This window comes from Notolepis coatsorum (genome assembly GCF_963971535.1).
Source record: "Notolepis coatsorum genome assembly, chromosome: 7".
In the NCBI taxonomy this organism is placed as follows: domain Eukaryota; kingdom Metazoa; phylum Chordata; class Actinopteri; order Aulopiformes; family Paralepididae; genus Notolepis; species Notolepis coatsorum.
In genome coordinates this window covers 154,293,835-154,321,315 of record NC_140171.1, presented here as the reverse complement: position 1 = coordinate 154,321,315, position 27,481 = coordinate 154,293,835, and the positions used below count along the sequence as shown (strand labels likewise).

General features: G+C 46.5%; 1 protein-coding gene across 1 annotated transcript in view; it reads left to right on the top strand.

Moving 5' to 3' along the window:
- Window positions 1-6,081: 6,081 nt before the first annotated feature.
- The window catches only part of LOC311231388 (aspartate aminotransferase, cytoplasmic-like), a 35,805-nt gene continuing 14,405 nt past the window's right edge, over window positions 6,082-27,481 (top strand). The window contains exons 1-4 of the mRNA XM_084317957.1: window positions 6,082-6,339; window positions 23,652-23,833; window positions 25,114-25,237; window positions 27,022-27,134. Of these exons, the coding sequence (XP_084174083.1) occupies window positions 6,231-6,339; window positions 23,652-23,833; window positions 25,114-25,237; window positions 27,022-27,134 (528 nt within the window). The 5' untranslated portion in view covers window positions 6,082-6,230. The remainder of the gene's footprint in view (window positions 6,340-23,651; window positions 23,834-25,113; window positions 25,238-27,021; window positions 27,135-27,481) is intronic.

Here is a 27,481-nt window from a genome sequence, read left to right as displayed (position 1 = left end):
TGCTCTCCTCACAGAACATGATATAGTCTGTTATGCATTCGGTGAGTCCATTGATGTCCTCACCGTGGGGCCGTTGGAACAGGTCCCAGTCTGTGGAGCTGAAGCACTGCCTTAGCTCTTCCACAACTTCCTCCGACCACTGTGGGACAAGCCATTGATTGATTGATAATTGTATTAACAGATTGCAGAATGGGTACAATACAGTACAGCTCAATACACACAATTGTTAAGGGGATGCAGACCAGAGAAAGACTTTCGTCTTGGGTCCCCCATCAGGGTCCCCCATTTTCAATTCATCATAACATAATATAACTCGGCAGAATCTGCACCTGGCTCGCTATATTATAGCGAGCCAGGTGCAGATTCTGCCGAGTTCTGAGCTGAGGGTTTTTTCAACCTGCAACTTGTTCTTGTCAGAGACCAGCAGGGCTGAGTCGTCCGCGAACAGGAACAAGTTGCAGTCTCAGGCTGATGACATGTCATTTGCATAAATTAGGAACAGTAACGGTCCTAGTATGCGTCCTTGTGGAACACCACAGCTCACTGGGAGGGGGATAGAGTACTATTTACCTCCACCATCTGTTCTCTCCCCTCCAGGTATAGGATTGCATCCAGCTCACTGATAGACTATCAAAACCAATTGCTTTTTAGCTTGTCAATCAGAATGGAGTGATTGACAGTGTCGAAGGCCTTTTGTAGGTCCACTGGTCCAGCATGACCATGCCGCAGTTGTTGTTGACGTGACCAACATGACCATGTTGTTGCTGGCTGTCGTATGATCATATATATTGGAACAAGTCTGACTAGGTTGTGATCTGAGCTGCCGAGCGGGGGGAGGGCGGTGGGGCTGTATGCTTCCTTGCTTTGCGAGCATTGATCCTGGAGAGGGATTGTCTCACGCTGGCTGGGGACAGGGACAGCACCTGGTCGCCTGGGGGGGGGGATGGGGGGGGGGGGGGGGGGTTGTCTTCTGTGCAGGAGTGCTGTTGAGGGCTTCAAAGCGAGCAGTGGTCATTCAGTGGTTGTTCAGCTGTTGTGGTGACACAGTCGCAGGTCTGAGGTGGGGGTTTGTAGTCTGTGATGGTCTGAATCCCCTGCTTCCTTGCGGTCTGCTCTATAGGTAGATTGTGGCCGGGCATTGGCTCCAACCACAGAGCCAATCAGATCACAATCAGCTCGATCAGCTCCTTGCTACGTCACCTTGCGAGTCAAATCAGAATGACCTAATTCACTGGAGGAGGAAATTGTCTCAACTGAATTAGAGCAATCCGCCAAAATGGTAATTAGAGACACAGACCCATTGATACTAACCCCATATTGCTATAAAACAATGCTAAACACTGGAAAAATCCATTTATAATGCATGGGTCCTTTAAACATATCCCAGTCGGTGGTGTCAAAGCAGTCTTGAAGTGTTGAGGAGGCATCCTCTGGCCACACCCGTTTACATGATGTGTCGGTCACGAGCGACTCGTTCATAAGAGCCGATTCATTGCCGTGAGCGTGAGTCGAATCGCTCACGTCTCGCAATGAGTCGGTTCGCGCTTTCGTTCGCGCTTTCGACTCCTGGTTGTATAGGAGTCGAGTGGCGCTAATGAGTGTGTCTTTTGTCAAACAACAGTAGCCTATGAATAGGCTATGACTAACGTAACGAGATGCAAATATGCAATTGATCACTTGATATGCTAACTGGTGGGAGCATTGGGAGTCGAGTGTGTATTTTGTCCAAAACAGTAATCCAACATTTACCAACAGTAGCCTACTAGTGCATAAAACCACGTCCGGAAGCGCCACTGAACCGTGAACCGTGAATCGAATCAGTAAATCGGATCATTGCCGTGAGCGTGAATCGAATCGCTCACTCACTGAAATTATCCGTTTGGCACATCACTTTGGCCCGTGGTCTGTATGCGGCAAAGGGAACTGCTCCCGCCTACCTCCGGTCAATGGTCTCTAACTACACACCCTCAAGACCCCTACGCTCTGCATCTTCTGGCCGCCTCAGACCTACTCCTATCCAAGCTCCGGGAGGGTCATCAAAGAGAAGTCGCCTATTCTCAATCCTTGCCCCACAATGGTGGAATGAACTACCCACCCCAGTTAGGACAGCCGAAACACGTCCAATCTTTCGCCGTCGACTAAAGACGCACTTCTTCAACCATTATCTGAATTAAAAAAAGAAAAGAAAAAAAAATTATCTAACCCTAACTAACCATACTGTCATGCACTTGTCCTAATAAACTAACCTACACTGTAGCACTCAACACTTTGATGAACATTGTTACTCAGCTGATAGAGTTGTGCCCTTCCTGATGGCTTGTCGTACAGAACTTGTAAGTCGCTTTGGATAAATGACTAAATGTAAATGTGAAATGTAAATGTATGCTGGCATTAGCATGACAGTGGAGTGATCAGAAGCACCCAGGTGGGGGAGGGGTGTAGCCTTGTATGGCCCAGTGTGTTTTTTCCCTTGTGGGAAAATCCACATGTTGGATAGGTACTGGGGGGCATGGAGGGGGGGGGGGGGGGGGGGGGTGTAGGAGGTCAGATAGGTACTGGGGGCATGGAGGGGGGGGGGGGTGTAGGAGGTCAGATAGGTACTGGGGGGCATGGAGGGGGTGTAGGGGTGGAGGAGGTCAGATAAGTTTCAAGTTTGCTTTTATTTGTCCACGGTAAAGTACATGTACATTAATTACAGTGAAATGCTTGGTTCTGTAAGTAAAAAGTAAGTAAAAGATGAATAAGTCCCAACACTATACAAATATACAAACTAAAGTACAGCCTAAGTACAATGAAGTAAAAATGCAGACAGTTTTGCTTGTTTGTACAGTGTTCCCCCCCCCCCCCCCAACCCCCTCCAATGTACAGTAAATTACCTAGTATGGTTGTCAATATTCCAATGTACAGTTTTGCTTGTACAGTTGTACAGTGCCCCTCCCCCCCCAACCCCTCCTACCCAACGCCCCCCCCCCCACCCAACCTCCTCCAATGTACAGTTTTTACGTCAAATGTATATACTCCCTTTTCTAGACTCTTTTTGTATCACAAACAGTACTGTATTTGCAAATCTGGTATGTCATAAATGTATAGATGTAGCAGTACTGTCTATCTGTATGTCATGTATGTCATATATGTCCTGATGAATTGAAAATGGGGGACCCTGGTGTAAACAAGACGAAAGTCTTTCTCTGGTCTGCATCCCCTTAACAATTGTGTGTATTGAGCCGTACTGTATTGTACCCATTCTGCAATCTGTTAATAACGTTTTCAATCAATCAAAAGGTGCTATACAAATAAAGTATTATTTATTTCTATTTTTTGCTTTGTTTCCTCCATGTTTCATGTGTATGTGCTTGATTTTGTGTATGTTGACAAATTGCAATAAAGATTTATATATTCCAAAAAAAAATCACTATTCCTGCAATCCTGGAAACAGTTGAACATGTGCTGCTTCATTGTGCTCGGTATGAGAGGGAGAGGGGGGTCTTGTGGGGTCGGGTGAGGGGGAGGGGGGGTGCAGATTTGACGTTGGGTGGATTGTTGAGGGATGAGGTGGGCAGTAAAGGGGTGCAGGATTTGGTTTTGGGGTTTGTGTTTTCAATTGGTTTGGGGGGTAGGATTTGAATTTTATTTAATTTCTTTTTGTTTGTGTTTAGGTTTTATTTTTATTTGTATTAGGTTTGTATAGGGTGGTGATGTTAGGGTTGGGTATTTTGTTTTGTTTGTTCTGGGTTTGTTGGTTTTTCTTTATTGTTTTCTTTTCTTTGTCGGGTTCTTGCTTTATCCACTCCAGTTGCTGTACAGTTTGCTTAATGTACAGTTTCTTCGTCAAATGTATATACTCGCTTTTTTTAGACTCTTCTTGTATCAAAAACAGTACTGTATTTTGTAAATCTGGTATGTCATAAATGTCTGGATGTAACAGTACTGTCTATCTGTATGTCATGTATGTCCTATATGTTATGATGAATTGAAAATGGGGGACCCTGATGTAAACAAGACGAAAGTCTTTCTCTGGTCTGCGTCCCCTTAACAATTGTATGTATTGTGCTGTACTGTACCCATTCTGCAATCTGTTAATAAAGTTTTCAATCAATCAATCAATCAATCAATCAATGAGCCTAAGTGGCTGATGGTAGAGGAGATAATAGAGAACGCACAGAATGCTTATATGTAGTTATCTTCTTCCAACATGGCAGCCTGTAAATGGTAAATGGCTGCTTTTTTATATAGCGCTTTTATCCAAAGCGCTTTACAATTAGTTACTTACATATTACCCACTCACACACCGACGGCGGAGGCGACCATGCAAGGTGCCAACCTGCTCATCGGGAGCAATTAGGGGTTAAGTGTCTTGCTCAAGGACACATCGACACGCTGCCCGCAGGGGAAGCGGGAATCGAACCGGGAACCTCCGGATTGCCAGACGACTGCTCTACCTCCTGAGCTACTGTCGCCCCAACTGTAACCGTTGGTAACCACTTTCAAAAGAAAACGCCTAATTCCTGTGCAGTGGTAGAGTAGGTACAACACTGGAAAATCACATTACTGCTCCACTACGACTTGTGGATCTATCACTAAGGGGCCTTTCTCACTCACGTTTTGGGATCGAATCACTGCTCCCGGGAACGGGGGGGAGTGTTCTCACTCACCCCTTTTGGGATGCGAAACGGCGCTGATTCGTTTTACCCCCCGCTGAACGGGACCAGTTGGATTAGGTGGTCTCGGAATCGGGCTGTGCGGGTGCGGGGGGTGTGACACACACAACGTCGTTACTGTCATGCTTGCTTGAATTTTTGGGCAGATAACACCACACAGCAACAACTGGAGAATACCAACAAAAACGATATTTATGGGCAATTTGAGAGTTCAGACCTCAACCAAAAACAAGTGGATGAAAACATGAAGCCACATTACAAACGCACAGCACTTTCCTGGCTCGCATTAGGCCTGGCAATTTTTGTTTGCCATGCTATTTTCTATACATTAGTTTCTTGTTTGAATGCATTTATTTCTATTAGACCAGTGGTGCCCAACCAGTCGGCCGTGGTCGACCAGTAGATCAATGACATGTAATATAATTGCCACGAACGATGGGATAATGTTAGCAGCTGGACAGGCTAAGCTAACTAGCGTTAGCCGTTAGCTTAGTGTTAACGTTAACCCTGCAAAACGCTCAAAAGCGGACTCTACAACAGAGTTCCATTCGTGAGAAAAGAGGCAGAACACACAGTGAATGTATCCGTTTTGTTTATTGCACGTTCTTTGCTGAAAAGAAAAAGTGCTACAGGCTATACTAGACTAGGCTAAGCTAACTAGCGTTAGCCGTTAGCTTAGCGTTAGCCCTGGGAAACGCTCAAAAGCGAACTCTACAACACCATCCATTCGTGATAAAATGGGGTGGGTTATATTGACAAGGCTTGACAACAGAGGTTCAAATATAACTTCATATTTATTGCTTATTTATTCATTTTATATCAGCATCCAGTCTCCAGCGCCATGTTAACACTTCCTGTGTTTACATTTTCGAACGTGACATCATCGCCTACGGCAAGCGTAAACGCTCAAAAGGCAAACCGTAAACAGAACCCGGAACGAAACAAGACTGCAGTGTGTACGCAAACTAGAGGGGGGAGAGGGGGGGGGGGGAGTTCGCATCAGATCTCGGAACGGGCTAGAACGAAACGGAATGGAACCGAATACCTGAGTAAGAAAGGGCCCTGATACACCAGTAATAGGACACTAAACTATTTTATTGATATATTTTTGTCATATGAATGAATGAATGAATGAATGAATGAATGAATGAATGAATGAATGAATGAATGAATGAATGAATGAATGAATGAATGAATGAATGCATGAATGAATGGATGAATTAATGGATGAATGAATGAATAGTTTATTTCGGTCTTTGTTTACAACAAATACGATTTTCAATCAATCAATCAAAGCCTTATCCGCTCCAGTTGCTGGGTTGTGCAGTAGGTGGCGGTATGCGCCTTTCTGTGGTTGCGACCCGCCATTAACTCCAAAGAAGAAGAAGAAGAAGAAGAATCCTATTGGTTGTTGGATTCACGGCTGTTTCAGAGCGTCCTGCAAAGAAGAAGAAGAAGAAGAGCGTCCTGGGAGCTTGAAGGTGCCCCCGTCCGTACACCGCGTCTCTGTCCCGGTCAGTCCCGTCTGCAGCAGCCTCTCTCGGTCCCGGTCCCGGTTTGCTCTCCTCCAGCATGTCTCTGTTCAGCGAGGTTCCTCAGGCTCCGCCCGTCGCGGTGTTCAAGCTGAGCGCGGACTTCAGGGAGGACGGCCACGAGCACAAGGTGAACCTGGGGGTCGGAGGTAAGAAGAACAGTGTGGCACTAATACTAACCCTAACCGTTCGTTATACAAGTATCACAGACATTTCAAAGATGCTCACAGTTGCACGAGGTTTTCGGACAAAAATACGCGATGGTTTGAAAGCTCTGCGTTGCTAATAAACATTTTAAATATATTTTATAAACTGCTCAAAACGGCATTATTTCCGGCGTTGGCTGCCTGGTGCGCCTGCGCTGTGATCACAGCGCATGTGCATCATGCACCCAACGCCGGAAATAGTGCAGTGTTGAGCAGTTTATAAAAAAGATTTAAAATGTTTATTAGCAACGCAGAGCTTTCAAACCATCGCGTATCTCTGTCCGAAACCCTCGTGCAACTGTGAGCACCGTTGACATTTCTCTGTGATACTTGTATAACGAACGTTTCGGCCAGAACCGGTCCTTCATGGTCAACATAGGTTGTTTAACTATTGAGGAGCAAGTGACTGTGGATTCACTCGGTGCATCACAGTCACGAAAGGGGCTATATTAACCCTAACTTATAGCTTTACTGTCGGTCTGGCACTAATACTAACCCTAACTTATAGCTTTACTGTCGGTCTGGCACTAATACTAACCCTAACTTATAGCTTTACTGTCGGCCTGGTAGCCGAGCCTGTGTCGGTGTCCGGTTGCTGTCGGCAGAACATGCCAAGTAACGGGTGTTTGCTTTGACCTTCGCTGTTAGCTGCTGCTTGCTAACCACCGGGGGGGGGGGTGTAACTGTACATTGGAGGTGGGGGGGGGGGGGGGGTAGCTGTACATTGGAGGTGGGGGGGGGGGGGGGGGTAGCTGTACATTGGAGGTCGAGGGGTAACTGTACATTGGAGGTGGGGGGGTAACTGTACATTGGAGGTGGGGGGGGGGGTAACTGTACATTGAGGTGGGGGGGGGGGGTAACTGTACATTGGAGGTGGGGGGGGTAACTGTACATTGAGGTGGGGGGGGGGGGGTAACTGTACATTGGAGGTGGGGGGGGTAACTGTACATTGGAGGTGGGGGGGGGGTAACTGTACATTGGAGGTGGTGGGGGGGGTAACTGTACATTGGAGGTGGGGGGGGTAACTGTACATTGGAGTTGGGGGGGGTAACTGTACATTGGAGGTGGGGGGGTAACTGTACATTGGAGGTGGGGGGGGTAACTGTACATTGGAGGTGGGGGGGTAACTGTACATTGGAGGTGGGGGGGGGGGGTAACTGTACATTGGAGGTGGGGGGGTAACTGTACATTGGAGGTGGGGGGGGGGTAACTGTACATTGGAGGTGGGGGGGGGTAACTGTACATTGGAGGTGGGGGGGGGGGGGGTAACTGTACATTGGAGGTGGGGGGGGGTAACTGTACATTGGAGGTGGGGGGGGTAACTGTACATTGGAGGTGGGGGGGGGGTAACTGTACATTGGAGGTGGGGGGGGGGGGGGTAACTGTACATTGGATTATCGACGAAACCTTACTTGGTCCCATTGAAGAGGGTCTCGTGTATTATTGGGTTTAATAGGACATTTACTGTACATTGGAGGGGGTTGGGTTTGGACATTTACAGGGGCCAGTTTCGAATTGCAGTCTCCCGTAGGTGTTCTTTGAGAGCGGTTTTGAAGGTGGGTAGTGATTCACATTCCTTTACAGCTGTGGGTAGGGCAGCCCCTTGAATGAAGGAATGAATGTAAACAGATTGCAGAATGGGTACAATACAGTACGGCTCAATTCACACAATTGTTAAGGGGATGCAGACCAGAGAAAGACTTTCATCTTGTTTACATCACGGTCCCCCATTTTCAATTAATAATGACCTTCCTAGTGTGGCCAGGTAGTGTTCACGGCTAAAGTTGACATGACTACTGGTGTTGTTGGTTGGCTTTTGACGTTTGCAATTTAGTCAAAGCCCACACTGTCTGTGTGCAGGACATGTTTATTATTACCACATGAATGGACACTTGGGGACAGCTGCACGAAATGCTACTGTGTTGCCTGGATGATGTTGAGTCAATGAAAGTCACCGGTTGGCTCTAGCTGGAAGGTTGGGCTCAGCCCTTCGTGACTCCCTCCCCCCCCCCCCATCCGGGACTCCTGCTGGTCAGGATGAAATAGTGTTATCATATCCGACAATATGACACACTCCTCCTTATAGGGGCGACAGACAGTGTCTCAAGAGGTAGAGCGGTCGTCTGGTAATTAGAAGGTTAGGGTTAGACAGTGGCTCAGGAGGTAGAGTCTGGTAATCAGAAGGTTAGGGTTAGACAGTGACTCAGGAGGTAGAGCGGTCGTCTGGTAATCAGAAGGTCAGGGTTAGACAGTGGCTCAGGAGGTAGAGTCTGGTAATCAGAAGGTTAGGGTTAGACAGTGACTCAGGAGGTAGAGCGGTCGTCTGGTAATCAGAAGGTTAGGGTTAGACAGTGTCTCAGGAGGTAGAGCGGTCGTCTGGTAATCCGAAGGTTAGGGTTAGACAGTGGCTCAGGAGGTAGAGCGGTCGTCTGGTAATCAGAAGGTTAGGGTTAGACGGTGTCTCAGGAGGTAGAGCGGTCGTCTGGTAATCAGAAGGTTCCTGGTTCTATTCTGGCTCCTACCAGGGCTGAATCGTAGTGTCGTAGTATCCTTGAGATGAGCAGGTTGTCTAGCACAGTCTCTGGAGCGTAACAGTAAGAAGCATTTTGTATGAAAGTATTCTGTACTTCTGTATGACAACTATTAAAGAACTTGAACTTGAACTTGAGGTTGGCACCTTGCATGGTCGCCTCCGCCATCGGTGTGTGAATGTGTGGCACAAGTTGTAAAGTGCTTTGGATAAAAGCTGTTATATAAATGCAATCGGAGTCTATTTACCATTTACCATCCTACGGAGAGCTGTCTATGCCTGTACATCACAGCCTCCGAAACACCTATACCAAATCAGGACAAGAAAATGGGGCTATAACGTTTGTATACAGAATATCACAAATTTATATGGACTCATACCTCAATTCATCAATGAATCAACATCAAACAGAAGTGGAGAGAAGTGTAAATGGATTAAACGAGACCCACAGTGACTTCTACCTTCTCAATGGCTCGGAAAATAAACACCTAGACGTTGGAACGGCGGCTATACACACGTTACTAACAGCGAGCCCGGTACGTAAAAACTTACCCCCGACTGGCAGATTGGACCGTAGGACCATGATCATCCTGGTTCTGCTACTTTCGTGAGACATTCAATTAAACCCAGGCCCGGCTTTGACCAGAACTCAGGCTAGAAGACTGGGTCTGGCAGCACAAGAAGCTATGGAGGTTCCCATCGCGACCAACAACATCAACAACTCAACCTATGGCTACATCCACAGCGCGGACGGCGACTCTCCCCCAATGACGCCGCAGCATACGAGCACACGTGAGGCAGAGACTAGAGGAGGTGAACCGAGGGTCGCAACCATGACGACCAACTCAACGCGGGATTTAAACATCTCGACGCCCGATAGCCGGCTAGCCAGCAGAGCTAACAGGGAAATCATCCAGGAACAAAGGACTCTGGAACGAGTCCATTGTTGTACCAGCACGGCGCGGGACCCGACACGTCTCTACATTTCGTAGCCGCATTTCTGCAGACCCCTCTCTGATTGGTTGAACTCCATTTCTGCAGACCCCTCTCTGATTGGTTGAGCGAAGCCCCTCTCTGATTGGTTGAGCATGAGCCGCGACAAGCTCCTCCAGAAACTCCGGAGGAAACTCCGTTAAGCTCCAGAGAGAGAGGCTGAAAACCCACAGTTCTTGCCCGACGGATGGGAGCGAATCCCGGATCCGAGGTTTCTGATGACTACCCCCAAAACATGGAGGTCGCCAACGCAATTTATACGCATGGAAGTATTGATTACGCCATAACGAATCATTAAAAAAAATATACCGTTAACTGGAATATGTTGTGTGTGCCTTTCTGAAATATGATTTGGGAGGGTTATAATAGAAGAAAGACAGTGTAAACAATATAACGTTATGTGAATAAACCGTGAAATAATAACTAATTCCTATACATAAATGTATAGATGTAGCAGTACTGTCTATCTGTATGTCGTGTGTGTCATATGATGAATTGAAAATGGGGGACCCTGATGGAAACAAGACGAAAGTCTTTCTCAGGTCTGCATCCTCTTAACAATTGTATGTATTGAGCTGTACTGTACTGTACCCATTCTGCAATCTGTTAATAAACGTTTCAATCAATCAATCAATTCAATCAATCAATCAATGGTCAATAGAAGTCTCTGTGATACTTTCTGAATATGATTTGGGAGGGTTATAATAGAAGAAAGACAGTGTAAACAATATAACGTTATGTGAATAAACCGCGAAATAATAACTAATTCCTTGGTCAATAGAAGTCTCTGTGATACTTTCTGAATATGATTTGGGAGGGTTATAATAGAAGAAACGTTATGTGAATAAACCGCGAAATAACCGCGAAATAACATAACGTTATGTTATATAATGTTACAATGTACAGTTTCTAACAGCTGGCTGTGTTGTGAAATGTGCATAACGTTATGAATAAACCGCGAAGTCACGGGAAATAAATAACGTTATACGCAAATCTGGTAGTACATTTCTGCTTATCTTCTTGATATGTACTACATTCTGTTGTGGAAGGACAGCTCATTCACTGAGAGACTTACACTGCATCAGGGTAAGACATTTTAAGTCATTTAGTAATATCTTTAAACTGAGACTTGATTGCTGACTTGACCAGCTGACTTGATTAAGGGGCGTGTTTAAAGCGGCCATTTTGTTTCCTTAAGTGACCCATTAAAAGCTGCTTCCTGCTTAAAGACAGCACTTGTGTACTGAGTGTGATCTCAGAGCCCTGTCACTGCTTAAAAGCAGAACCTCAGCCTCTCCTGGAATCACTCTGTACTACATTCTGTTGTGGAAGGACAGCTCATTCACTGAGAGACTTACACTGCATCAGGGTAAGACATTTTAAGTCATTTAGTAATATCTTTAAACTGAGACTTGATTGCTGACTTGACCAGCTGACTTGATTAAGACATTTTAAGTAATTTAGTAATATCTTTAAACTGAGACTTGATTGCTGACTTGACCAGCTGACTTGATTAAGGGGCGTGTTTAAAGCGGCCATTTTGTTTCCTTAAGTGACCCATTAAGGGCCAGGTGTTAGAAAGCACTAATTAGCGATAGGGATTTAAAGGCCTGCTGGCTTAGCGTCAGCGAAGCGTCGAGAAACGAAGAGGGACAAAGAGGAGTTTTCCTGGAGTTCTCTGCAGAGGGATCCAGGGATCCACCCAGTGCTAAGTACATCATAATCCTATCTTACACTCCACTCTGAAAAATCTCCCTTTCCCTCCCACTCTGCTATTTCTCTACTTCCTCCCTGCCACTCTTGACACCACAATGTGTCTCATATCCACAATCTGCTCCCCCAGAACAGACTCAACCCACCCACGGCAGTTTGCTAGCAACCCGGCTAATCTATCCTACCCTCCTACAGCCACTAATACACCTGTCACAGTACAGGGAGGCCTATGGAATTGTCAATCAGCAGTCAAGAAAGCTGACTTCATTACTGCCTACGCCCATAGTCAAAATCTGCAGCTCCTGGCTCTAACTGAGACCTGGATAACCCCCAATAACTCATCAACACCTGCAGCATTATCTACAAACTATAACTTCACTCACACACCTCGACCTTCCAGGCGGGGTGGAGGCACTGGCCTCATGACATCTCCTTCATGGACTACAAACGTAACACCCCTCCCAGCACTGTCACTCTCCTCTTTTGAATATCATGCAGTATCTGTCTCTAATCCTTTCAATCTCACCATTGTTACACTCTACCGCCCTCCAGGTCCGCTCGATCACTTCACAGATGAACTGGACATGCTTCTAAGCTCCTTACCGGAAGATGGTACCCCTCTCCTTCTATTGGGCGACTTCAACCTGCCTGACTCATCTCAGTCAGTCATAGTAGTCTCCCTCCTACAATCATTTGACCTGACTCCCACTGCCATGCCTCCCACCCACAAAGCAGGCAACTCCTTGGATCTCATATTTTCCCGTAACTCCAGCATCATTAACACCACGGTAACTCCCCTACATGTATCTGACCATTCCTTCATATCCTTCTCACTAACTCTCATGCTTAACCGAAAGGTCTTCACCCCAACTCAAACCGTCTCACTCAGACGCAACCTGCCCTCCCTATCCCCCTCCACCCTCTCCTCTGACATACTATCCACTCTACCTTTGAGTGACACCTTCTCTGCTCTCTCCACAGAGATGGCAACCTCCACCCTCCTCTCAGCCCTTGCAACCTCCTTCGACAAGCTCTGTCCCCTCGTTGAGAAACCTGCCCGCCGTTCCCCACCCAGTCCATGGCTGACAGATCTAGTGAGAGAACAAAGACAGGTCCTGAGAGCAGCTGAAAGGAAGTATAGAAAGTCACGCCTCACTGCTGACATCGACACATATCACAACCTCTTGTTAACATTCTCCAAAACCATTACTAATGCCAAAGCTTCTTTCTTTCACCATAGGATCGAGGCCTCTGCCAAGAATCTTCGCAAACTGCATGCTACCATGTCCTCCCTCCTCACTCCCCCCCCACCCCCCCCTCCCTCATCTTTCTCTGCCGAAGACTTTGCGATCTTCTTTGAGGAAAAAGTGGAGAACATCCGCAGCTCCTTCTCCCAACCCCCACCCATTCCAAATGCTGAATCGAGAACCTCATCCTTCACTCTGTCATCTTTCTCTCCCATTACAGAAGCCGAGACCCTGACACTGGTAACGTCGAACCGTCCGACTACATGCCAGCTGGACCGGCTACCTTCCCCACTCCTCCAGTCCATAGCACCAGACATCCTCCCATTCCTAACTGCAACCATCAACTCCTCACTCAACTCGGGGGTGGTCCCCACCTCCCTAAAACAAGCCAGAGTCACGCCCCTCATAAAAAAACCATCCCTGAACCCTACCGTCATAGGCAACTACCGTCCTGTCTCTCTTCTCTCCTTCCTTTCTAAAACACTTGAACGTGCTGTATCCAACCAACTTACTGCTTATCTCTTACAGAATGACCTCCTAGACCCTAATCAGTCAGGCTTTAGGACTGGTCACTCCACAGAGACAGCCCTCATTGCGGTCACAGAGGCACTTCACTTAGCAAAAGCGAAAGGCCTCTCCTCTGTCCTGATTCTCCTAGATCTATCTGCAGCCTTCGACACAGTCAACCACCAGATCCTCCTCGCGGCCCTCGCAGGAATGGGAGTGGCTGGCTCTGCGCTGACATGGTTGTCATCATACCTCAATGACCGCTCCTACCAAGTGTCATGGAGAGGGACCCTGTCGGCCACCCGCCCCCTGCGGACGGGTGTCCCCCAGGGCTCGGTTTTAGGACCCCTTCTCTTCTCCCTCTACACTAAATCACTGGGTAACATTATCACGTCTCATGGCTTCTCCTACCACTGTTATGCCGACGATACTCAACTCTTCCTCTCCTTCCCTCCCTCAGATATCCACGTCTCTGAGCGGATCTCGGCCTGTCTGTCCGACATCTCCGCCTGGATGACGACCAACCACCTCAAACTGAACCTAAGCAAAACAGAATTGCTCCACCTGCCGGCCAAATCCTCCCCCCTGACCGACCTTTCCATCACAGTCGAGAATGCAGCTGTGACCGTGTCCCCGACCGCCAAGAACCTTGGTGTTGTCCTCGACGACCAGTTGAACTTCTCTGCTCACATCGCAGCGACAACCAGAACCTGCCGATTCCTCCTGAGCAACGTCAGAAGGATACGCCCCTTCCTGACAAAAGAAGCCACCCAACTCCTCGTCCAATCAACAGTCATCTCCCGCCTCGACTACTGCAACGCACTGCTCGCTGGCCTCCCGGCCACTGCCACTAAGCCTCTTCAACTCATTCAGAACGCAGCGGCCCGCCTGATCTCAAACCTACCGAAGTCGGCCCATGTCACCCCACTTCTTAGGGACCTGCACTGGCTCCCCATTGCTGCACGAATCCGCTTCAAGGCCCTTGACCTAGCATACCGTGCGGCAAAGGGAACTGCTCCCGCCTACCTCCGGTCAATGGTCTCTAACTACACACCCTCAAGACTAGGGATGTCCCGATCGCCTTTTTTTGCTCCCGATCCGATTCCGATCATGTGATTTTAAATATCTACCGATTCCGATCGTTCCCGATCCGATCTTTCACATTAGTAATCAATTTTGACGCATTTTTGTCAGAAACTGGCGGAGCAAGACAAGCCCCTCTGTTGGCTATAGTCCCTGGAGGGGCGCGAGCGCGGCGGCTCTTGTTATTACATTCACCCTGAGAAATGTGCTTCATAAGAAATATTAAAAGTTTCAATATATGTTTGCACATTAGTATACATTCAGTGTTCGACTTACGGTCTGAAACGCCGAAGATAATCCTTAGTCACAGCAAATAATTGACGTTATCCAGGTGAAAAGTTAGTCTGAAAAGTCCGCCTCCAGGCTCCAGCTTCATGAGTTTTTCCTCCACACGGAATGTCGTCCTTGCAAACATTGCAATTGCTGTTTTAAAATGCTTAGTTCCAACTTCCAAACCTCTAGCTGCTCAAGTGAGTGGATAACAGTGTTTCGGGAGCGACGTGTTGTTGTTGTGATGTGGTCGCGTGTAGCGTGTAGCGTCTAAATTAAAGGGAATGTTTGTTGCAACGGTGAAAATTAAAGGGGAATGTGTTTGTTGTGGACAATTATTCTGCTCTGTGTGACAATAAATACATTAATGATATATTATATGTAATTTAAAACCAAAACTAAGGCCTCCGTATGAGTTTAAGATGTGAACATGGTCATGTTTGTTGAATAAAAAAAAAAAAAAAATCTTTTATTGACTGCCGATTTTTATTAAATTTTTTTTCCCGATCCCGATCCTCTGAAAAGCATGTGATCGGCGCCGATCCCGATCACGTGATCGGATCGGGACATCCCTACTCAAGACCCCTACGCTCTGCATCTTCTGGCCGCCTCAGACCTACTCCTATCCAAGCTCCGGGAGGGTCATCAAAGAGAAGTCGCCTATTCTCAGTCCTTGCCCCACAATGGTGGAATGAACTACCCACCCCAGTTAGGACAGCCGAAACACGTCCAATCTTTCGCCGTTGACTAAAGACTCACTTCTTCAACCATTATCTGAATTAAAAAAAAAAAAAATCTAACCCTAACTAACCATACTGTCATGCACTTGTCCTAATAAACTAACCTACACTGTAGCACTCAACACTTTGATGAACATTGTTACTCAGCTGATAGAGTTGTGCTCTTCCTGATGGCTTGTCGTACAGAACTTGTAAGTCGCTTTGGATAAAAGCGTCAGCTAAATGACTAAATGTAAATGTAAATGTAAATGTATGATAACATTACATCCGCCTTTTACCGCGTGACGAGCTAAACCAATCGGAGAGGGGCTTCGCTCACATGACGCTCAACCAATCATAGAAGAGAGGGGTCTGCAGAAATGGAGTTCAACCAATCAGAGAGGGGTCTGCAGAAATGCGGCTACGAAATGTAGAGACGCGGACCCGACTCCCCCCTTCCCACCCACGACAACAAAGCCCCCCCCCCTCCTCACAGACGAAGAAAGTTACCTGGAACCCCTCCCCCACAATGGAGTACTAACAGACACATCTGTAAACAACCACCCCCCCCCCCCCACATTGCAGGCTTTCACACAGAGGAATACAGACTCCAGCAAAGGACAAAGGATCACCCCCTTCCCCCCTCCCCACTCACGGCACAAACAACAACAACGCCCCCCCTCCCCCACCACAGGACAGGACACAAATGAACAGAGTTACCTCCAGTGTGACCACATCAATCAGATTACCAGCAAAAATGGACTTCATATATTCCACATTAATACAAACAGCCTGAGACCTAAACTGGCTGAAATCAAACAATTGTTTTTAAACGGTAAGGCTAACATATTGTGTTTCACAGAAACAAAATTAGACTCATCTGTACAGGATCCAGAGATTGAAATTGAAAACTACTCAATAGTCAGGAGGGATAGAAACCAGTATGGAGGTGGCGTCTGTGTGTATATACACAAAGATACCAAATACATCAACCGCACTGACCTTAACCATGACGAAATTGAAACTGTTTGGATTGAAATCTTATTAGACAGGGCGAAACCAGTACTAGTAGGCACAATCTATAGACCGCCAGAACAGAGTGGCTTTTATGACACACTTGACGGGTGTTTAGCTGGGGTGGAGGGGGTAGAAAAAATTCTTATTGGGGACTGGAACACTGATATGCTGCGTAAAGCAGCACCCGTCTTCAAGGTCTTCAGTAGATTTTCTGATCTGCACGGTTTCAGCCAGCTAATCACCCAACCCACAAGGGTATGTGATTCGACACAAACCACCATTGACCTCATTTTGACCTCTGACAAAGTCCATGATCTCCAATAAAGGGGTGATAGCATGCGGGCTAAGTGATCATTATATGATTTTCTGTACCCGCAAAAAGCTAAAACAGAAGGCCGGCTGTCGCAAAACAGTCACATCTAGAGACCTCAAAACTTACTCTAGAGAGGCCTTTAACCTAGAACTGGGGAGCTTGGACTGGTCAGATGAACTCAGTGGTACACAGGTTGAAGAAACATGGCTTGGATTCAAAACCAAATTCACAGCAATACTCAACAACATGGCACCCATAAGAACCACCAGGGTTAAAAATCGCGCTGAGCCATGGATGCACACTGAAATACTGGCCGCTATGAAAACCAGAGACAAAAAATGCTCTGAACTTCATAAAAGTCAGACAAAGCTTTCCAAAAGCTCAAACAGTGAACTCCAAGCCCACGTGGTTGAACTAAAATTTCAAAGAAACAGACTAAGAAATGACGTAAACATCATAATCAAAACCGCAAAAAGAAATTTCATCAACGACAAAACTGAGGAAAACAAAAACAAACCCTGCAAACTTTGGAAATTACTCAATCAACTAGGCTGCAGTAAAAAAAAACTTAAAACCAGATTCTCAAACATAAACATAAAGACGGACAACACGCTCATCACAGACGAGCTGGATGTAGCCAATTACTTAAACATCTTCTTCACAAACATAGCCACAACACTGGTAAACAAACTACCCTCCCACTCAGGGCATTATGGGGTAGAACACATAGTAGCATACTACAAAAACCTAGGGGTCCACAAAGACGACTTCAAACTTGAAATGGTAACAACCGATGAGGTACTCAAAAAATTGAGTGCCCTCCAACCTAACAAGGCCACTGGCCATGACAACATCCCCTCCAAATTCCTCAGAGACGCAGCAGCCGCCATCACCCCAGTCATCACACACATAATAAACCTCTCTACAGGGCTGTACATTGCGACGAGATGATCACGAATTGCCCCTTTAATTGGCCGTTGCCATTGGTAAATATTATCTGGGGGCGGGCTTGCGAGTAGTGCTTTCAAGCCTTGCATTCGCATTTCACTCCTAAATTATCCAAGGCGTGTGATGACGTCACTCACGCGAGCTGAGCAGTGAGCACTCAGCAGGTATGATCAGCGGGAACAATCGACTGAGCACTCACTCTGATAGACTGGCTGATTTAGCTATGAAGAAAAGTAAAGTTAGTATTGCTTCATATTTTCGACGCGTTCGACCTCCTATAGTGAGCCGAATTGAGACACACGGAGAGAGCTGCGGCGTCTGCTGCTCCTCCTCCCTCCCGCACCCGTGGCTGTTGTAAACACTAGTCTCTAGTGGGACACTGGGACCTCGGTGAGCCTGCCAGCCGGCTAGCTACTGATATCAACAAATGCTCCAGCAAGTCTAGTAGTGCATGATAGCTCGCGTTAGCTCACTGTTCAAAACGAAACGTCCCATTAAACTAAATAGCTACAGATAGCTCCTGATATCAATGTCTTATAACACTGTCACTGAGTCGATGCGTATTCGAGCTGAGGGCACGCTGAATATAGTCAATAGGGTCCAGCTGCAGCGCCGGAGAATCCTGGCCGTAGCTGGAGGCTACAGTATAGGGTCCAGCTGCAGCTCCGGAGAATCCTGGCCGTAGCTGGAGGCTACTCGAGTACACACAGACAGTGGAGCTGGTTGCATATAGCGAGCATTTTGACTTGTTGCGTGGTGGCGATGTCTCGCAGATAATACAACTACAAGTATGATTATATAATATATATATTTTATTAAAAAAAATTATATAAAATAAAAAAAAAAACAATTTTTTTAAATCAAAAACAATCGATATAAATAATGGTAAAATTGTTATTTAAAAATTTGCCCCTAAAAAATATTTGTGTGCCCCTAGTGAAAAAGCTTAGCATACAGCCCTGCTCTATAAAACAGGGACACGTCCCCAAGGACTTCAAAATTGCGAGAGTGACCCCTCTGCACAAAAAGGGCAGCAAATTAGACCCAGGCAACTACCGCCCTGTTTCTATTCTTACCTCCATCTCGAAAGTCATGGAGAAAATAGTCTACGAACAGGTCGAAAAGTACCTGGCGGAAAAAAATCTAATCTACGAATTCCAATCGGGCTTCAGAACGTCCCACTCCACTGACAACATGCCTCCTCTATTTGAACGACCACATCAAACAAGAGGTGGACGCGGGCAAATACTGCGGCATGGTCATGCTGGACCTACAAAAGGCCTTCGACACTGTCAATCACTCCATTCTGATTGACAAGCTAAAAGCAATTGGTTTTGATAGCTTATCAGTGAGCTGGATGCAATCTTACCTGGAGGGGAGAGAACAGATGGTAGAGGTAAACGGTACTCTATCCCCCCCCCTCACAGTGAGCTGTGGTGTTCCACAAGGAAGCATACTAGGACCGCTACTCTTCCTAATTTATGCAAATTACATGTCGTCAGCCTGTGACTGCAACTTGTTCCTGTTTGCGGACGACTCAGCCCTGCTGGTCTCTGACAAGAACAAGTTGCAGGTTGAAAAAACCCTCAGCTCGGAACTAGGCAAAATCTGCATATGGCTCGCTGATAACAAACTATCATTACACATGGGCAAAACAGAGTCCATTCTCTTCGGTTCAAATAACAAACTCAGCAAGACCGACGGCTTCTCAGTTGCAGTGGGTGACAATATTGTCACAAGGAAAGACGAAATTATCTACCTGGGTTCCATCCTAGAGGCAAATCTTTCCTGTGACAAAATGGCATCCAATGTAATAAAAAAAGTCAACCAACGAACTAGATTCTTGTACCGGATCTCCTCTCTGGTAAACAAGAATACCCTGAAGACTCTGGCAGGAGCACTCATTCAAGGGTACTACGACTATGCGTGCATCTCATGGTACCAAAGCACCTCAAAGGCGCTTAAAACAAAATGACAAACATCACAAAACAAACTGGTCAGACTACTACTTGACCTTACCCCCAGAACCCACCTCACCCCTGCCCACTTTGACAACCTAGGATGGCTTAGAGTAGACGACAGAGTACAGCAACTTGCAATGGGCCTGGTCTACAAGATACACTATACGACTAAGGTACCCATGTACATGTCAAAATACTTCCCAAAGGTCAGTGAATACCACAACCACTACACCAGAGGAAGCTCAACAAATCATGTTAAACCCAGATTCGGCTCAAACAAGGGACTAAACACGTTTCGCAATTATGCCACATCAATGTGGAACGCCCTACCCAAAGCTGTAAAGGAATGTGAATCCCTACCCACATTCAAAACTGCTCTTAAAGAGCACCTACGGGAGGCTGCAATTCGAAACTGGCCACCGTAAATGCCCAAAACCCCCACCACCTCCTAATAGACAGTCTCCTCCCCACCGCATGTATATATTCCCTCCCCGCCGTATGGATATTTCTCTCCCACCCACCCACCCCCTCCTAATGTACAGTCCCCTCCCCATCATATGTATATACTCTGTCAGGATCTAGGGGTAACAGTACTGTATATTTGAATACCGTTTATGTCACAAATGTATCAGTACTAAATACCTATATGTCCCTATGCCATAAATGTCATGTATGTTGTGTATGTCATAAATGTCTATATGAATTGAAAATGGGGGACCCTGATGGAAACAAGACAAACGTCTTTCTCAGGTCTGCATCCCCTTAACAATTGTATGTATTGAGCCGTACTGTATTGTACCCATTCTTCAATCTGTTAAATAAAGTTTTCATTCATTCATTCATTCATTCAAGGAAGGGACAGTCCTACTAGCTACAACAGAACATTACAGTGTTTATTGACTAGAAGGAAGGGACAGTCCTACTAGCTACAACAGAACATTACTGTGTTTATTGACTAGATAAGGAGGAACACTCTGTCATTTGATCCTTGGCATCCTTGGCAGCAGACGTTGGCCTTTCTTTCAGACCCAGAGTTCCACTGGAGTCAAATGTATACATACACACACTCTGCATGCACACACACACTCTGCACACACACACACACTCTGCACACACACACCTGATTATTCAGGGTGACCGCCCGGGAGTGTGGCAAAACATGAAATAGAATCTTCTCTCTCTCTCTCCTCACCCTACCGTACTGATGACTGTCTCCTCTCTCCTCAGCCTACCGTACTGATGACTGTCTCCTCTCTCTCCTCACCCTACCGTACTGATGACTGTCTCCTCTCTCTCCTCACCCTACCGTACTGATGACTGTCTCCTCTCTCTCCTCAGCCTACCGTACTGATGACTGTCTCCTCTCTCTCCTCAGCCTACCGTACTGATGACTGTCTCCTCTCTCTCCTCACCCTACCGTACTGATGACTGTCTCCTCTCTCTCCTCACCCTACCGTACTGATGACTGTCTCCTCTCTCTCCTCACCCTACCGTACTGATGACTGTCTCCTCTCTCCTCACCGTACTGATGACTGTCTCCTCTCTCTCCTCACCCTACCGTACTGATGACTGTCTCCTCTCTCCTCACCGTACTGATGACTGTCTCCTCTCTCCTCACCCTACCGTACTGATGACTGTCTCCTCTCTCCTCACCGTACTGATGACTGTCTCCTCTCTCCTCACCCTACCGTACTGATGACTGTCTCCTCTCTCCTCACCGTACTGATGACTGTCTCCTCTCTCCTCAGCCTACCGTACTGATGACTGTCTCCTCTCTCCTCACCGTACTGATGACTGTCTCCTCTCTCCTCACCCTACCGTACTGATGACTGTCTCCTCTCTCCTCACCGTACTGATGACTGTCTCCTCTCTCTCCTCAGCCTACCGTACTGATGACTGTCTCCTCTCTCCTCACCCTACCGTACTGATGACTGTCTCCTCTCTCCTCACCGTACTGATGACTGTCTCCTCTCTCCTCAGCCTACCGTACTGATGACTGTCTCCTCTCTCCTCACCCTACCGTACTGATGACTGTCTCCTCTCTCCTCACCCTACCGTACTGATGACTGTCTCCTCTCTCCTCACCCTACCGTACTGATGACTGTCTCCTCTCTCCTCAGCCTACCGTACTGATGACTGTCTCCTCTCTCCTCACCCTACCGTACTGATGACTGTCTCCTCTCTCCTCACCCTACCGTACTGATGACTGTCTCCTCTCTCCTCACCCTACCGTACTGATGACTGTCTCCTCTCTCTCCTCAGCCTACCGTACTGATGACTGTCTCCTCTCTCTCCTCACCCTACCGTACTGATGACTGTCTCCTCTCTCCCCACCCTACCGTACTGATGACTGTCTCCTCTCTCCTCACCCTACCGTACTGATGACTGTCTCCTCTCTCCTCACCCTACCGTACTGATGACTGTCTCCTCTCTCCCCAGCCTACCGTACTGATGACTGTCTCCTCTCTCCCCAGCCTACCGTACTGATGACTGTCTCCTCTCTCTCCCCAGCCTACCGTACTGATGACTGTCTCCTCTCTCTCCCCAGCCTACCGTACTGATGACTGTCTCCTCTCTCCTCAGCCTACCGTACTGATGACTGTCTCCTCTCTCCTCACCCTACCGTACTGATGACTGTCTCCTCTCTCCTCACCGTACTGATGACTGTCTCCTCTCTCTCCTCACCCTACCGTACTGATGACTGTCTCTTCTCTCCTCAGCCTACCGTACTGATGACTGTCTCCTCTCTCCTCAGCCTACCGTACTGATGACTGTCTCCTCTCTCCTCACCCTACCGTACTGATGACTGTCTCCTCTCTCCTCACCGTACTGATGACTGTCTCCTCTCTCTCCTCACCCTACCGTACTGATGACTGTCTCTTCTCTCCTCAGCCTACCGTACTGATGACTGTCTCCTCTCTCCTCACCCTACCGTACTGATGACTGTCTCCTCTCTCCTCACCGTACTGATGACTGTCTCCTCTCTCCTCACCCTACCGTACTGATGACTGTCTCCTCTCTCCCCAGCCTACCGTACTGATGACTGTCTCCTCTCTCCTCAGCCTACCGTACTGATGACTGTCTCCTCTCTCCTCACCGTACTGATGACTGTCTCCTCTCTCCTCACCCTACCGTACTGATGACTGTCTCCTCTCTCCCCAGCCTACCGTACTGATGACTGTCTCCTCTCTCCCCAGCCTACCGTACTGATGACTGTCTCCTCTCTCCCCAGCCTACCGTACTGATGACTGTCTCCTCTCTCCTCAGCCTACCGTACTGATGACTGTCTCCTCTCTCCTCACCATACCGTACTGATGACTGTCTCCTCTCTCCTCACCCTACCGTACTGATGACTGTCTCCTCTCTCCCCAGCCTACCGTACTGATGACTGTCTCCTCTCTCCTCACCGTACTGATGACTGTCTCCTCTCTCCTCAGCCTACCGTACTGATGACTGTCTCCTCTCTCCTCAGCCTACCGTACTGATGACTGTCTCCTCTCTCCTCAGCCTACCGTACTGATGACTGTCTCCTCTCTCCTCACCGTACTGATGACTGTCTCCTCTCTCCTCAGCCTACCGTACTGATGACTGTCTCCTCTCTCCTCAGCCTACCGTACTGATGACTGTCTCCTCTCTCCTCACCCTACCGTACTGATGACTGTCTCCTCTCTCCTCACCCTACCGTACTGATGACTGTCTCCTCTCTCCTCACCCTACCGTACTGATGACTGTCTCCTCTCTCCTCACCCTACCGTACTGATGACTGTCTCCTCTCTCCTCACCCTACCGTACTGATGACTGTCTCCTCTCTCCCCAGCCTACCGTACTGATGACTGTCTCCTCTCTCTCCTCACCGTACTGATGACTGTCTCCTCTCTCTCCAGCCTACCGTACTGATGACTGTCTCCTCTCTCCTCACCCTACCGTACTGATGACTGTCTCCTCTCTCCCCAGCCTACCGTACTGATGACTGCCAGCCCTGGGTCCTGCCGGTGGTGAAGAAGGTGGAGCGGCTGATCGTGGACGACGCCAGTCTGAACCACGAGTACCTTCCCATCCTGGGTCTGCCGGAGTTCCGCTCGGCCTCCTCCATGGTGGCGCTGGGAGAAGACAGCCAGGCCATCAAGGACGGCAGGGTAGGAAGACGAGACACCCTGTGGGCTCTCTCTCTCTCTCTCTCTCTCTCTCTCTCTCTCTTGCTCTCTCCCTCTCTCTCTCTCTCTCTCAGGTGGGAGCAGTACTGTGGGCTCTAACTAGGGCTGTCTTAAATACTTCGAAGCTTCGTTCGATGGCACAAGCTTCGAACATTTAGTAAATTATATCATCACTATTGCCTGTTTGAAGGATATCATCCTCAAACACATATACACCACCTACACGCCTATTCTCAGTCCTTGCCCCACAATGGTGGAATGAACTCCCCACCCCAGTTAGGACAGCCGAATCACGTCCAATCTTTCGCCGTCGACTAAAGACGCACTTCTTCAACCATTATCTGAAATAAAATAAAAAAAATCTAACCCTAACTAACCTTACTGTCATGCACTTGTCCTAATAAACTAACCTACACTGTAACACGCAACACTTTGATGAATATTGTTACTCAGCTGATAGAGTTGTGCCCTTCCTGATGACCTGTCGTACAGAACTTATAAGTCGCTTTGGATAAAAGCGTCAGCTAAATGACTAAATGTAAATGTGAATGTAAATGCCTTGTAGAATTCCACACATAAGAAAGAAAGATACTGGGATGAATAAACAAAATAGGAAATAAAATGTAGAAATGCATGCAATACATAAATAAATATGAATCTCCATATATGAAATAGAACATTTAGATAAGGTGCTACTGAGATGTTTTGGTGAGTTCTTTGTTTTTTTGTGGAAGTAGCCATTCTTAAAAATGCATGAACATTCACTGATAATTGGTCTGTAGTGGAGTCTACAAGGTCTACATTGCCGGACCTTGTAGACTGACATAATTCTGTGCATAGTTTAGTCTACACAGGCCATATTTCAAATAATCAAAATCTTACTTCATTCATCTTAAACATTCTTGATTTGGGGGATTGGTAGTTCCCATGAAATCTGAAGTTGTTCAAACGACAACAGCGATCCACCTTGAATTAAATCACACAGCCGTGTTGGCTGCGTCACAGTCACGAAAGGGGCTACTTAATTCATTAATCCAATCCACTTTATTTATAGAGCACATTTAAAAACAACAAAGTTTACCAAAGTGCTGTACAAGTCCCACAACATAAGATAAAAAAAAAAAAAAAAAAAATGTATTACTTCGAAGCTTCGATTGCCAAAAAAAAATTCGAAGGTCAGCCCTAGCTCTAACACACTGTGGTCTCTCTCTCTCTCTCTCTCTCTCTCTCTCTCTCTCTCTCTCTCTCTCTCTCTCTCTCAGGTGGGAGCAGTGCAGGCTCTGGGAGGGACAGGTGCTCTGAGGATCGGGGCAGAGTTCCTGCGTCGCTGGTACAATGGCGTTGACAACACGGCCACGCCCATCTACGTCTCGGCGCCCACCTGGGGTCAGTGTGGTACTCTCCTAAAGCTCTCTTAACCCTTTCACTACCACACTACAGAAGGCTATAACCCTTTACTACCACACTACAGATGGTTAACCGTCTGTAGTGTGGTAGTAAAGGGTTATAACCTTCTGTAGTGTGGTAGTGAAAGGGTTAACCTTCTGTAGTGTGGTAGTAAAGGGTTATAACCGTCTGTAGTGTGGTAGTAAAGGGTTAACCTTCTGTAGTGTGGTAGTAAAGGGTTATAACCGTCTGTAGTGTGGTAGTAAAGGGTTAACCTTCTGTAGTGTGGTAGTGAAAGGTTATAACTGTCTGTAGTGTGGTAGTAAAGGGTTAACCTTCTGTAGTGTGGTAGTGAAAGGTTAACCTTCTGTAGTGTGGTAGTGAAAGGGCTAACCTTCTGTAGTGTGGTAGTGAAAGGTTAACCTTCTGTAGTGTGGTAGTGAAAGGGCTAACCTTCTGTAGTGTGGTAGTGAAAGGGTTAACCTTCTGTAGTGTGGTAGTGAAAGGGTTAACCTTATGTAGTGTGGTAGTGAAAGGGCTAACCTTCTGTAGTGTGGTAGTGAAAGGTTAACCTTCTGTAGTGTGGTAGTGAAAGGGCTAAGGCCTAACAAAAATAATAGTTGGTTTCAGGTTGGTTGTCAGTTTGGCCATGGGTAGGTAGGGAATTTATTTTATTTTATTTTTTTATTTTATTCTTTCCCACGGCGACTATGGATAGGGAATTTCTTTATTTAATTAAAATGTTCACAACAACATGGATGCATGTACTCTGCCAGCATGTTTAATATCCATAATACTAAATGTTTGACTAAGATTTCTATGAAACTTTATTCTAAAAAAAAAAAAAAAAAAAAAAATCGATTTTTTTTCTTTTTTTTTTTTTTTTTATAATATATAATTTTTTTTAAAAACTCATAAAATATATTGGGTCGCACCTAAATCGGCAGGGTCGGTCGGCAACCTGAAACCAACCATTATTTTTGTTAGGCCTAAGCTTCTGTAGTGTGGTAGTGAAAGGGCTAACCTTCTGTATTGTCGCAGTGAAAGGGTTAACCATGCGGTAGTGAGTCAGTGAAAGGGTTAATATCAAGTACCAATGACCTCTCCTTCATTTAACCAGGGTTACAGAGTAACCTCTCTGACATGTTACAGATATATGACTATATAATACATATATATATATATATATATATTAGTGCTGTCAGGCGATTAAAAAAATGTATCTAATTAATTACAGGATTTGTAATTAATTAATCTAATTAATCGCATTTTAATCGCATAACCATTTTAGGCCTGATATTTTATATTCTATAATCATATTTCAAATTGCATGTGTCCGGATGGCAGAATTCAGTACTGTATCTACAAAACCTTCTGTTTAATCATCTTCCCTTTATTCATTTGCTTAGATTTTTCTGGTCAATTTTAGCATGGTGTTATTCACAATAAAAAAAAATTTAATTGATATTCTCATTTGGTTCATTACACTCAAGCCTAGTAACAGACACAGTATTTATGACACTGGGAATACATTCCCTGAATCAGATACCAAGAACATGCAAATGTGCCATTTAAAAAAAATAAAATAAAAAAAGTTTGTAAATGTTTATTCTACGTTCTTATGGAATGAATGAGATAAAAAAAAATGTTTTAATTAATTGTGTTCATTTTCATAACGCGCTAATTTGCTGTGTAATTAATGAATCTAATTAACGCGATAAACTGACAGCCCTAGTATATATATGATATGTGATGCATGTTGTCCTGTCCCTGTCTCCTACCAGAGAACCACAATGCTGTGTTCGCTGACGCTGGTTTCAAAGACATCCGTCCTTATCACTACTGGGACGCTGCCAACAAGGGCCTGGACATCAACGGCCTTCTGGACGACCTGGAGGTGAGGGGGGGGGGGGGGGGCTGCTGGTTGACCTGGAGGGGGGGGGGGGGGGGGCTGCTGATTGACCTGTAGGTAGGGAGGGGGGGGAGGGGGTGTTATGGTGTAATGTTTGTCTTTCACAGCGATATCCGCTATCAGTGTAATATTGGACTCAGGGTGGGAAATGAACACCTGAGGCTGCAGTGCACAGTACATTCATCTGTGGCTGGTAGTTAAAGGAACACGGCAACTTTTTGGGAAATGAGCTTATTTGCCATCTACCCTGGAGTTAGACAAGCAGATACATACCCTTTTCTTCTCTGTGCATGCATTAGGCTTAGGGAACAGCCGCACTGTTAGCCTAGCTT